Genomic DNA, 13,223 nt, shown 5'->3' with positions numbered 1-13,223 from the left:
ACAGCAAGACTGGGATCCCTGGAAAGAGGACAGCTCTTGTCCAACCATGAGCTGATTGATACATCCTCTTCTGGTCAAGCTATGTCACTCACCTTCATCTGCAAGGTTTGTCCCCTAGCTACCAGTCATGGCTACAGAGGACTTTCCATTACCCATAAACACTGAGCTGATAAATCAGGCCAAGACAAGGTTCTACTACTATTCTAGGACTATTATATCACATCAGTCTTTGAATCACACCAGGGAAGGCGTTAGTGCATCTATTCCTAATTAGACAACTAAAAAGCCTGGCTCACTTTCAGGATCCCCTTCCTAGAGTCTAGAACATCTAGAATTTCATCATTTCTAATCATAAAAAGGCACAGATTATCTGATGTATCAGATAACAGGGTATTTCCTAGCTGCTACTTATCCTTCTCCATGAGTTTTCTCCAGTAAAACCTGCTCCCACAAGCTTGGTGAGTGTGTTGTGTGGCCATTTCCTCTTGCTTCCATGGCGGGCAGTGAGGAGAGAAGCAAACAGATTCATATTTTATAATGACAATGTTGGCAGCAGGGTGAAGGATATTGCAGGGAGGCAAGTTCATAGTAGTGAAACTATTAGAGAGTTCTTGAATTAGTCCATCTAATGCTGATAATCGTTGAACTAACAGTGGCAGAGAAGTAAGAAAAATGGGGATAAATTCAAGAGATAATCACAAAATAAAATTGGATTTGGATAGTGGTTAGTATGGAGGATGGATTCAAACTTAAGACCCGGGTGTCCAGATTAAGTGATTGAATGCATCATTACCTGGGACAGAGAATAGAGGAAAGAAGTAGGATGGGGAGCGCAGGAGCTGAATTCTGAGCATGTGAAAGGTAGGGAACCTGTGGGCCACAGAAGACAGTACCCAATGGGAGAAGGGACTGAGTCTGTTTTTACTCCATTTTACTATTATTTCCCCAGAAACTAGCACAGTATTTAGCACTCAGTAGTAGTTGCTCAGTAAATACCTGAAGGAATGGTTGAACATTTATTCTATATAGAATCATCAAAATTTTAGGAAAGCATAGTTTTGCTGGCAGCAGGGCATATTCATGTAGGTGGTAAGCCCAACAAATGTGAAAGGGAATTTCAGATGCTTCAAAGTCTTATTTTTACATTTAGTTTGAACTCTGACTTTATGTTGTAGATTCTTGATTTGTTCTAAATTTCATGGGTCATATAGAAGCACTATATTTTTTCCCGAGTCCACTAATGCACATGCCTTTGGATTTAAAGAAATCTCCCAGTATTCCCCATCTCAGTCACCTAGAAGACCCGTGAACCATAGTCATTTCAGTTCTTGTTGACCTTCCGTGCTGCTGTCAAAGTCTATGTCAGGCTCCAAAAAAAGAAACAACTGGCAAATTTAAGTTATGGCTTCGGAATTAACAATACTTGGTGAATATAGGCTATTATCTGAACAGTTGATTAGACCCAAAATGTATATAAAATCAGAAACCCTAGGAAAAGAAAATTTAAGCAAAATAATTAGATTATGTATATTTTACAAGCAGCTGTTAACCAGTGCAAAACAAAAAGCAAAGTGACTACATATCCAGCCCCAAAACTGTGGCTTAACTTAACAGGCAGAACTGTGCTTCAGCCTGTTCTCAAAAACAGTCCCTAATTATGAACCCAATGCTGGGGACCCCCACCTTGTTCCCTTGAGTTTCTGTCTTGACTAAATGATCCATTCCCAAGCCTCTAGAAGGGTGGGTCCTGCCTTCTTCTGGCCATTACCTCTTGGAAGCTGCCAGTTACTAAAATCTCCAGACTAGAGGGTGGGAACTTGAAGTCCATTGCTATCCTCACCCCACCAATTCCCCCATCCTGTTGGGCAAGTCAACCCAGAAGTTCAGAACCCTACAGATCACAGGATATGACCAGTCAGGCCATGAGGGATGACAAGCATACTGTGCTATCTCCCGTGTGAAAATTACAGGCCAATTAGCAGAACAGAGAGTGAACTGATTTGAACAAATACAAACATTAAGAAAATGTTCTCTGTACTCACTAGTATCTTTTCATTCCCTGACCAAATTAATTAAGCCAGAGAAAGTCAGTGTTGATATGATACCTCTCTATAAGTTAATCAAATGCATCTTTATGCATTTAAGAGATGTCTAATATAGGGCACCTGGGTGGCTCAGTCAGTTAAGCGTCTGATTTTGGCTCAGGTCATGATCCCGGGGTCCTGGGATCAAGTCCTGAGTCGGACTCCCTGCTCAGCGGGGAGCCTGCTTCTCCCTCTCCCTCTGCCATTCCCCCTGCTTGTGCTCGCTCTCTCTCTGTCAAATAAGTAAATAAAATCTAAAAAAGATGTCTAATATAAGTAAGCAGTGCATATAAACATATCAATAGCAGAAATGAAACAGAGGCCTACTGGCATTCAAATGCTCAAAACTAAAGCAAAATCGGATGGAAATTCCCTTCTACAGCTAGGCCTTTGCCTATAAGAAGGACGAAGATGAAGAAACCAATTGGAAAAAAGAAAAACGAGGATATACAAGCTTTTTCTACAGGAAAACCCTGTCATGTCACCAAACCTAAGAAGAAAATGTTATATGGAACAATAACACCTCCTGAAAAAAGTTATCACTCCCATCAGACCTACTGAATGAGATTTGACTCAGTGGTAATTGGCATCATGCATCCTTTTCAATTGTTCCCAGGAAGCTAGAAGCCTGAGCCATAATCAATCTTTGTACTAAATTTTGCACACTGTCAAATATTTTAGAAAGGTTCTGCACCTTGACACAATGCATCTTACATTTAATTTTCATTTTGTTCTCAACCATAGAAAATCTGTGAATGTTCACTAGAGAAAGGTCTTAATTTGTAATTATTTCTACATTTGCAAAAGAAGGAAACTTAAGAGTTTACCCTTCAGCTCCACTGTAGGGCAACTCCATGTACTACCTCACTTCTAATCCTTTGCTTTCCTTTCCTACGAAGGTAACAGATAGTTAGACGTCCTGTGACAATCCACTCTCCTCATCTCCTCAGTTACACAGCAATTTGAAGAATACTGGATATGAATTCATTTAGATACACGATCTTAATTCACTAAAAATTAAATAACTTATCTCATACTGCACTTTTCAGTTTATCATAATTATTATCCAACTATAATGACACAAAAGCACAATGGTAGACTCTGTAGCGTTCTCCATTACTACCTTATATTTCCCTAAGTCCCCGACTCAACAGATTTATCTCTTCTTACCACTCACCGGACTGGAAAATTAACTTCACTCCCTTTCTCGTAGTGTTTTTTTCCCCATTGGTTTCTAGTATTGCCAAAATGCCAAAGAAATGCTTGCATGCCATAAAAGCTTTAGCAGATAATAACAGTAACAGTATTATATGTTTGTATAGCGCCTTCATTACAAAGCACTTTTACATCCATAATCTCATTTTAACTTGATTTCTCATAACACTGAAATATGAAGAGCAGGTATTTTTAGTATGAACTGAATAAAATTCAGGCTGACAACAGGTACATGATTTGTCTGGAATCATAAATGTCATGATATGAAGGACAGGTCTAGAACCCAGATCTTTAAATTCCATTCCCTACACAGTTCTCTCATGTTGGCACTTGGCCAAGAGCAATAGAGTAAATGATCTGAAAATGATTCCTCTAATAAAGAAGCAATGTGCAAAGATTAACTTGCTTCCCTTTGAGAACCTGGATTTCTCTATTATAGATGCAACATTGTGATTTATAAGAAATATATATGTATTTCATCATTCAGATGATCAAAAAACATTTCTCATATATTTTGGTCTTCATCCACAGTTCCTGGCTCACAGCTCCCAAAACCCTTGGAATCTCCTGAGAGATAAGAGCATTGGTAGCACCTGTTATCATAATATTTGGTCTCCTGCCCTCAGTTCCTGAAATCCCTTCAGAATTATAAAGATGAAATGGATATCTTGTTATTCATAACAAGCCTCTTTCCACAACAACAAGGTTTAATGAGGTGACTTTTGGAAAGCACCTAAGGGTGGCAGTGGTTGCCAGAGAACCAACCATGAACAGAGGACTGGAACTTTCAATCCCACCTCCTGATTTCTGGGGAGGGAAAGAGGCTAGAGGTTGGATCAATCACCAGTGGTCAATCATTTCATCATTGCCTATGTATTGAAGCCTCCATAAAACCCCATAAGGATGGGGTTCAGAGAGCTTCCAGGTTGATGGACTTGAAGACTTCCAATTGCCACCATGAAGGGCCCCAAGTGCCACAAGAACAGAAGCTCCTTTGTCTGGGACATCGACCTTCTTCATCTGACAGTTGATTGTACCCTTTAATATCCTTTGTAGTAAATCGGTTATATAGTGAGTAAGCGGATTTTCTGAGTTCTGTGAGCTGTTCTAGCAAATTAATCAAACTCAGGGAGAGGTCATGGGAACCTCTGATCTGTAGCCATTCAGTCAGAAGCATAGGTAACAACTTGGACTTAGCAACTGGGGTCTGAAGTAGAGGGTGGTCTTGTGGGCCTAAGACCTTTGTCTATGGAACGTGATGTTATCACTGGGTAGATAGTGTCAGAACTGAGTTGAATTGGAAGACACCCAGCTGGTGTCTGAGAATTGCTTGGTAATGTGGGAAGCCTCCACACACATGTTGAAACTGGGTCCAGGAACCCACTTAATAAAAATCAAAATAATGTAACTGGTCTTATTTCTCCTTTCATTAGGGACCACTAGGGACTCAAAGTCAAAGGGAAACTACAGTGCCATACTGGAAACTAGTTTCAAAGGGAAGCTACAGTACTGTATAGGATCTTACAACCTGCGTATCTACACTTTATGTTTCTCTCTCAAGTATCTACAAAAGAAATTTCTCCACTTCTTCTAAGAATATTCATATAATAGAAGTGAAATACCTTTAAATGGTTTCAAGGTGACTGAGTGATAAGAATGAACAACTGCGGGGCGCCTGGGTGGCTCAGTTGGTTGGGCGACTGCCTTCGGCTCGGGTCATGATCCTGGAGTCCCTGGATCGAGTCCCGCATTGGGCTCCCTGCTCAGCGAGGAGTCTGCTTCTCCCTCTAACCCTCCCCCTGTCATGTACTCTCTCTCTCTCATTCTTGCTTTCTCAAATAAATAAATCTTTAAAAAAAAAGAACGAACAACTAATCCACAAGAACCAATGTCTTTTTAAGAAAATAAAAACAAGCAAGAAAATAAACAATGGAAGCTTTGAAATCAGATAGGCCAGGTTTCAGGTCCCAGCCCTTCCAGGTGCCAGCTCTGGAACCTTGAGTAAGTTTATTAACTCTTCTGGGTCTGTTTCATCCATGAAATGAAGACCATAAAAACGTCCACACAGAGTTGCCGTAATGATAGCATGAGAAGAAACTGAGGCAGAGAGGATAGGCCAGCACATGTAGCACATTCGCCTAGAGCTGAAATACTAAAATTCCCAGCCTCTCTTGCACCTAGACATGCCCACGTGATTGAATCCTGACCACTGACACATCAGCAGGATATGTTCCATATTCCCTCTTCTCTTTCCTCCCTCTTCCTAGCGGGATCCTGCACCCAAACTGGAAGGTCCCTTGGCCATCAACTAAGTACATTCAAGTATCAAGATAGGAGCCTGGGAGCTTGATGTCACTGTATAGCCATCATCTGACCCTCAACTACCAACCTGCTAATTCCTTATTTTGGGAGATAAATAAGCACCTATTCCACTAAGCTTCTATGCCAAGCTTCTACTATAAAGGAGGCAAACATAAGCCTGACAACATGAACCTAACACAGACTTGGCAAAAGATCTATGCCCACCAAACATTAGTCCCCTTAGTTTCCTTCTAGTCAAAAAGGTACGTGATTGGAAAAATTATCACAATAATATTGATAAGTAAAAAAACAAGTTACCAAATGCTGTAGATTATATAGTATAATCCAAATTTCATTAGCAGGAAAAAAAAAATTGCTGTGAGACTCAGGGATATCCAGGAGCTCAGATGATTCTATTAAGCACATGACTGTAAAGGAAAAAAAAAAATGTGTATTTTCATTTTAACAAAGCCATTTAGACAAAACTACTTCAGAATGTCCTGCTGGGTTTCCCACAGGCCAAGGGCAATGCAGGTCCAGGCCAAGTGGAACGCGTCAGAGAGCTTATGGCAACCAGAGGAGTTGGAAATGAGTGTGTCTGGGGTGCATTAATGATGCTTTGTGATTCTTTACAAATGGCCTTGGGTGGATATTCTGAGAAAAAAAATGGCTAGTCTGGCTTGTGATTTATATCACATGACTATTCAGCACAATATAAGAGAATAGTGAGCTGACCGTGTTTTTATTACACTAAAAGGAAATATTTTTCAGATTATAACTGGACACTTGTGGTTTCTAACATTCCTGCTGCTCCCTCGCTCATTTCCAAGGAAATTTATGCTTTTTCTGGGCATGAATATGTTTTAGGTCAAAAGAGTATTTATTTAAGTAATATCTACACACATGGGACCATGCATACTTAAAAGGGACAGTCTTTGGCAAAGCAGGAAGGAAGTGGGGACCCAGGGGATGGGAGTATTCTCAAAGTAGGAACACTTACCATCACAATGTCCCCTCCAGAAAAATGAAACAAGACAAAACCAGAGAGGGAGACAAACAGTAAGAGATTCTTAATCTCAGGAAACAAACTGAGGGTTGCTGGGGTGGTGGAGGTGGGAGGGATGGGGTGGCTGGGTGATAGACATTGGGGAGGGTATGTGCTATGGTGAGCGCTGTGAATTGTGTTAGACTGTTGAATCACAGACCTGTACCCTTGAAACAAATAATACATTATATGTTAATTTAAAAAAAGACAAAAATAATATATATCATAAAAAAAACAATGTCCCCTCCAAACACACACACACACACACACACACACACACACTGTATATTCTAGAAAAATCTATGTAAGAGTTAAAATTCAGCCCTTTAAGCCTAATAATGTTCAACCAATACTTGACGAAAATATATTTATAGAGCCATTGGAAAAAGCTGCATCAGAATGTCCTGCTTGGTCTCCAACTGCTCAAGCCAGGGCACTGCAGTGGATCACCCCAGGCAGGATAAAGACAGGGAGCCCTAGGTAAACACAAGCAGCTGGAAATGAATATCTCTATCAAGTGGGAAATCCTGCACTAGGCCCAACACTGAAATAATAATCTTGTTCCTCAAAAGCTCACAAGAGAGCTTTTGAGATCAGCAGATAAGGACTTTCAGAAAACTGTAACATGTGGATATGTAGTTATGTCGATAACTATATATGAGGTGGAACTGAATGAATTTGATAGTAACACTATAGGAGGTTACAGAGGTCCAAATAAGAAACAACGAAAGAAAAGAAAGAAAGAAAGAAAGAAAGAAAGAAAGAAAGAAAGAAAGAAAGAAAGAAAGAAGAAAGAAAGAAAGAAAGAAGGAAGGAAGGAAGGAAGGAAGGAAGGAAGGAAGGAAGGAAGGAAGGAAGGAAGGAAGGAAGGAAGGAAGAGACAGAGAGAGAGAGAGAGAGAGAGAAAGAAAGAAAGAAAGAAAGAAAGAAAGAAAGAAAGAAAGAAAGAAAGAAAGAAAGAAAGAAAGAAAGAAAGAATCATAATTAAGGAGATTCACTCTGGCATCTCAAAGAACACTGGTGGGGCGCCTGAGTGGTTCAGTCAGTTAAGCCACTCAAGCCTTCAGCTCCCAGGTCATGATCCCAGAGTCCTGGGATCAAGTCCTGCATTGGGCTCTTTGCTCAGCAGGGAGCCCTTCTCTCCCTCCCTCTGCCTGCCACTCCTCCTGCTTATGCACTCTCTCTCTGTGTCAAATAAATAAATAAAATCTTAAATAAATAAATAAATAAATAAATAAATAAATAAATAAATAAATAAAATGCACACTGGCTCTCCTTGGACCCTCCTTGGATCCTCCAGCCTTGATGCAGGGCCTTGCACAATACATGGAGGACCTTGTATTGCTTCTTGGCAACAACCCCAGGAGCAAGAAAAAAACAGTGGATAAAGGTAGGCAACAGAATACCGATAATGATGACAGCTAACATATATTGAGCATTTAGGAGGAAAAGTGTAATAAAATTAAGATTAACAGTTTAAACTATATAATTTAAAATGTGATGTAGAATTATACATCTGAGTTATAGAATGAGTGATTTGGCATTATTTTGCTGAAATTCAGGGAAAGAAGGAATGCTTTGTTCAACCAACAACACTGAGCCTAGCCCACTTAGCTGCCTTTCTGCCTAACTAGCACACAACTTTCTTCCCACAGGAATATGAATGAAGCATATCAATTAACCGGTAACTTAGCTTCCTGATAACAATGTAGGAATATTTCACTAAGTAATAATAATGAAGTGAGGGCACAGGGATATATACCATCCTTTTTATTGCTGCAAACTGATTTTCCGGGATTTCTATAAATTAGTCATTTCAGAATCTCAGCAGAAAAATACACGCGTAACTTTAAAAAAAAACATCTATTCATTGAATTGGTTTAGCTCTTTGTCATGACTGTGCAGGCACACAATGATGTAATGACTTCTGCTTCCTAAGACAAAACATTTTTCCTTATTATTCAGGGATGGTTCCTTGGTCTTGCAACCAGCACAAAGAAGCACAGAATTCATGTGCACACGCTTTAAAAAGGAAATGTTTCCTGCTATCTTACTGCTGCACCTGACAGATAAGATAGGAGGCTAGTTTGTATTTCTTTAATCATTTTTTTCTTCAAATCTATTTGCTAGCACAAAGTTAGAAGTCAGTTGGGATGACTGAAAGCCCTTGTGTATAAAAAGACTATTTTGGATTTCTTTAAAAATTTTTCTATTGATGAGCTTTAAAGAAGATTGCTTCCTTATCTCTTCTTCACTTCATAGCAAGTTGATATCAGGTTTTGTACACAAAGGGTACCATGGATTGGCCTGTTCACCCTCTATTCCATCTTTTTCCTAGCTTCCTGCTGAAGCTTGATTGTCTTATTTTATTTTATTTTTTTAAAGATTTTATTTATTTATTTGAGAGAGAGAATAAGAGAGAGAGAGCATGAGAGGGGGGAGGGTCAGAGGGAGAAGCAGACTCCCCGCTGAGCAGGGAGCCCGATGCGGGACTCGATCCCGGGACTCCAGGATCATGACCTGAGCCTAAGGCAGTCGCTTCACCAACTGAGCCACCAGGCGCCCTGAAGCTTGATTGTTTTAAAAACTGCCTCTCCTGGATTTCTCTGCAACTAATGTTCCAGATGCAAATTAATCCTCCCCATTAGATGCACTTGAGGGAGATTTGGAAGAAGATGAATAGGAACCCATCTTCATGGCCCTGTTTCTGTCACAGACTGTTGTGACTATTGTTAACGGCAATGGCAGCCGGGGCTTTCTGATCTCTTAACCACACTTATGGCAGTAAATTCTTGAACTAAGTAATTCCAGGAGCCACCTCTTGACTACCACTTCTCCATTCTTTCTAATGCTTTTTAAAGCACCTAATTCCCAATAAGAAATATTTTTCTGCTAAAAAATACCTAGGAAGATTCCTGTTCCCTGCCTTAAACCCTGACGAATGCAATCATATCCTTCATTCCTCAATCTGAAGATGCGATATATGAACCAGGACATCGACATCATGCTTTGTGTGCTTTCAAAGTACATGGACATGCATTATCCACATTGATCCTGACTACAACTCGGTGAGGTGGGAGGACAGGCGCTGCTCTCTCCACTGTACAGATGAGAAAGCTGAGTCTCAGAAGAGTTAGGTGACTTAGCAGGGCATTTGGTTAGTAAGAAATGGAGAAGAAATTCAATCTCACATTTTATAATTCTTGGTCATTTCCTCTGACACTGAGAAGCCTCCCAAGGGCAAATGGAGAAGAGAGAAAACACATGGATGATGGCCATGAATTCAACCTTCTATTTTCCTACTTTAAAATAAAATTTTTTAAAAAAACATCATTACACACTAAGACCATTAAGTTCAACTAACACATCTAGAGATGAACTAGCAGAGATAGGCTATTTCATAGAAAATGTGTCTTTGGATTTGGCGGGGCCTGTGTCTCAGCTTCATCGGCTCCCTCCTTTGAAGACTCATCGCTATTAATACAGGTACATGAAAGGTCCAGCTCTGTTTGCGAACTCTAACTGTGAATTCCCTTTCTGCCTAATCATCTGGCCAAACCAGGAGTGGCTTGAAGACTTGGTGAGGCCAAGCTTCATTTCTCCATTTCTCCCTAATGGCACCTAAGAACCATCCCCCACTGCAGCTAGGGCTCCCTAGAAATAACGATTTCTCTACTTTTCCCTTTCACTGCATATATTTTAGTAAAACATTTGATTTCATTGCTCAGGAAACCAAGAAGAAAAACCTTAAGTAAACAAGGCTTGATTTAGACCACTTCAAAAGCAGTGGAATCCTTTCTCTCCCTATCCACCACTCCTCCACTTCAGAACAGTGTCTAACCACAGGGTTAAGATCCAAGAGCTCTAAGAAGCAAACTTTTGACCATATGGTCCCCAGTCCCCGAGAGCAACACCAGTCCTAAGAAAATATTCCAGTATTGCAAATCTTCAAGATCATTCCACAGCCAACCTCGAAACACGAGAATTCCACAATTCCTGATCTTGCTTCCTTCTCTGCTCACTCCCTTCAGTCTCATATGAGAAGGGCTCATATGAGCCCTGATATTCTCAAATCAGAAGGGCTAGGAAAACTATTACTTCTCCCCCTGCATGGAAACATTATGTGATTTCTTCACCAAAAAAGGTGACAGCTATAAAGAAAAACATTTATAATGAAGAAAAGAAGAGAGGAGATGAAAAGAAGGAGATCTGATTAATTAGGCAAACTCAATTATCTTTTCCCTATGATATCAAGATACACAGGAAACTAAATTGAAAGGCAACAACAAACTATACTAACCTGGGGGAAGAGAGAATAAGTTGAATTGTCAATGGTGAATGAGTATAAAAACTCCCCATCATACCACATGCTCTTCCCCATGGGGGAATTCATTTTAGTCATAGCAAAGAGATGGGCGGGGTCACAGCAGTCTTCCATCTGTTTCCTAGGAGAGAAAATAGAGAGAGAAAAGAACAGCAGGTTAAGCGAGCAGCAGACTCATTCACTTGCCATTCCCACCGAGATGTGCAGCCTTACCTCAGTGCCAGCTCACAAAAGCATCTGTGTCTCCAGGGTGATTAGACTACTATTAATTCACTCTTCCAGCCATCAAAATGCATGACTGGAATATTTTTTAATAAAAAAAGTTAAAAAAAAAAACATTAGCTCTCAGATGCAGCTAAAATATGTTTGAAGGCAAACATGATCATTATAATTGCAGATTTGTTGATTGACTTAAACAACCTGGTCCAGAAAAGATTTGGAGGGTCTTCTAGAGACTGCTGAGCTATGCGGCTGCAGCAGAAGTGTATCTTCATGGTAATTTAACGATCAGGGGGATAATTTCACTGACAAGCCACTTTACACGAGCTGTATGAAGTAGCGGATGCACAGAGTGGCCCAAAAGAAGGCACAATCCCCAAAACTGGGGACAAAATTAAAGAACGACGCCTGGGGGAAATCCTTTTAAATAGAAACAGAATGAGATGAGTGATTTGATTTCAAACACTAGTGAAGCCATCTGCGTTCTAACTGGTAAATCTCATGGGCCTTTTTGGTTCTTGTTTGGTCTGACCTCTTAGCAGTACGGGGCACAGTTTAGCACCAGGACCTTTGAGAAGGGATCCCCACTCCTTTAGCATCCGAAACACCAGGGTCTCCTGGGTCACCTCACTCCTCTGGGCTAGTTCACAGGCTGCTCTTCTGCTTGCCCCTCCAATGGAAGCCCTGTTACTAGTCTACAAGCCAATATTTACATTCTTCTCAATTTAAAAACCTGTCAGAAAAAATAAATAAATAAATAAATAAATAAAAACCTGTCAGAAACCAACTCTGTTTATTCCCTGAGCTCTCAGGAGTAAAGTAGCTTATTCCTCAGCTCTACCTTTAGAAGGACCAATAAAACAAACTGCTAACATAAATCACTTCTGAGTGGTGCCCCCACAGACCTGCTTGCTCAGACATCTTTGGCCACCATGGTGTAGAAGCTTAAAGCTGAAAGGCAGAGGTAATGTGGAGTACTTGGGTTCAAATCCTGGCTCTGCCACCTACTAACTCCATAACTGGGGAACATCTCAGCTTCACAACTGGCCTGACATTATTTTTGAGAATTCACTAAAAATGTCCAGGTGGCACACATTGTACAATTTCAATACATGTCATTATTACATAGCCCCAACTTCGCTGCCGAAATGAATACACTGAGTCAGTGTCCGGGGCCTGCCTCCTCAGGCAGGGGCCCTGGTACTTTCCTCACTACATGGGGCTTTTCCCAACGTGCTTTGGTTCGCTTCCTCTTTTTTTTTTTTTTTTTAAAGATTTTTATTTATTTGTTTAACACAGAGAGAGAGAGCACAAGCAGGCAGAGCAGCAGAGAGAGGGAGAGGGAGAAGCAGGCTCTCCGCCGAGCAGGGAGACTGGAGCCTGATGCGGGGCTCGATCCCAGGACCCCGGGACCACGACCTGAGCCGAAGGCAGCCGCTTAACGACTGAGCCACCCGGGCGCCCCTCGCTTCCTCTTTATAAGGGTTTCCACAAAAAGGACAGGGGAGGGGCGCCCGGGTGGCTCAGTCGTTAAGTGTCTGCCTTCAGCTCAGGTCATGATCCCGAGGTCCTGGGATCGAGCCCCGCATTGGGCTCCCTGCTGTGCAGGAAGCCTGCTTCTCCCCTCCCACTCCCCCTGCTTGTGTTCCCTCTTTCACTGTGTCTCCCTCTCTCTCTGTCGAATAAATAAATAAAATCTTAAAAAAAGAAAGAAAGAAAGAAAGAAAGGATAGGGGAGAGGGGCTCAGGAAGAAAGCCTTCATCTTATCAAAGTTGCTAGAATTTGTGGGTCACCTGGGTTGTTCAGTTGGTTAAGCATCCGACTCTTGATCTCAACTCAGGTCTTGATCTCAGGGTCGTGAGTTCAAGCCCTGTGTTGGGCTCTATGCTGGGCATGGAAGCCTACTTAAAAAAAAATTGCTAGAATTTTCATCACTTCTTGCTCTGACATCATCTTTCCATTTCTCACCAGCTGTGCCTCTTTCCTCTCCTCCTTCATCTTCACTGATTCTTCTCAGTGTTTCATCACCCAAAA

The 13,223-nt window shown here is 41.1% G+C and overlaps 1 protein-coding gene across 1 annotated transcript in view; it reads right to left on the bottom strand.

Annotated features, from left to right (window-relative positions):
• The window catches only part of ST8SIA1 (ST8 alpha-N-acetyl-neuraminide alpha-2,8-sialyltransferase 1), a 148,094-nt gene that overhangs the window by 85,885 nt on the left and 48,986 nt on the right, over nucleotides 1-13,223 (bottom strand). The window contains exon 2 of the mRNA XM_045873762.3: nucleotides 10,946-11,090. Coding sequence (XP_045729718.1) covers nucleotides 10,946-11,090 — 145 coding nt within the window. The remainder of the gene's footprint in view (nucleotides 1-10,945; nucleotides 11,091-13,223) is intronic.

The sequence above is a fragment of the Mirounga angustirostris genome, unplaced genomic scaffold, assembly GCF_029215605.1.
Source record: "Mirounga angustirostris isolate CCGP_5_RB_7025 unplaced genomic scaffold, mMirAng1.0.hap1 SCAF_5, whole genome shotgun sequence".
Classification (NCBI taxonomy): Eukaryota; Metazoa; Chordata; class Mammalia; order Carnivora; family Phocidae; genus Mirounga; species Mirounga angustirostris.
Note: the sequence above shows the minus strand (reverse complement) of the source record. Positions and strands in the feature narration are given on the sequence as shown.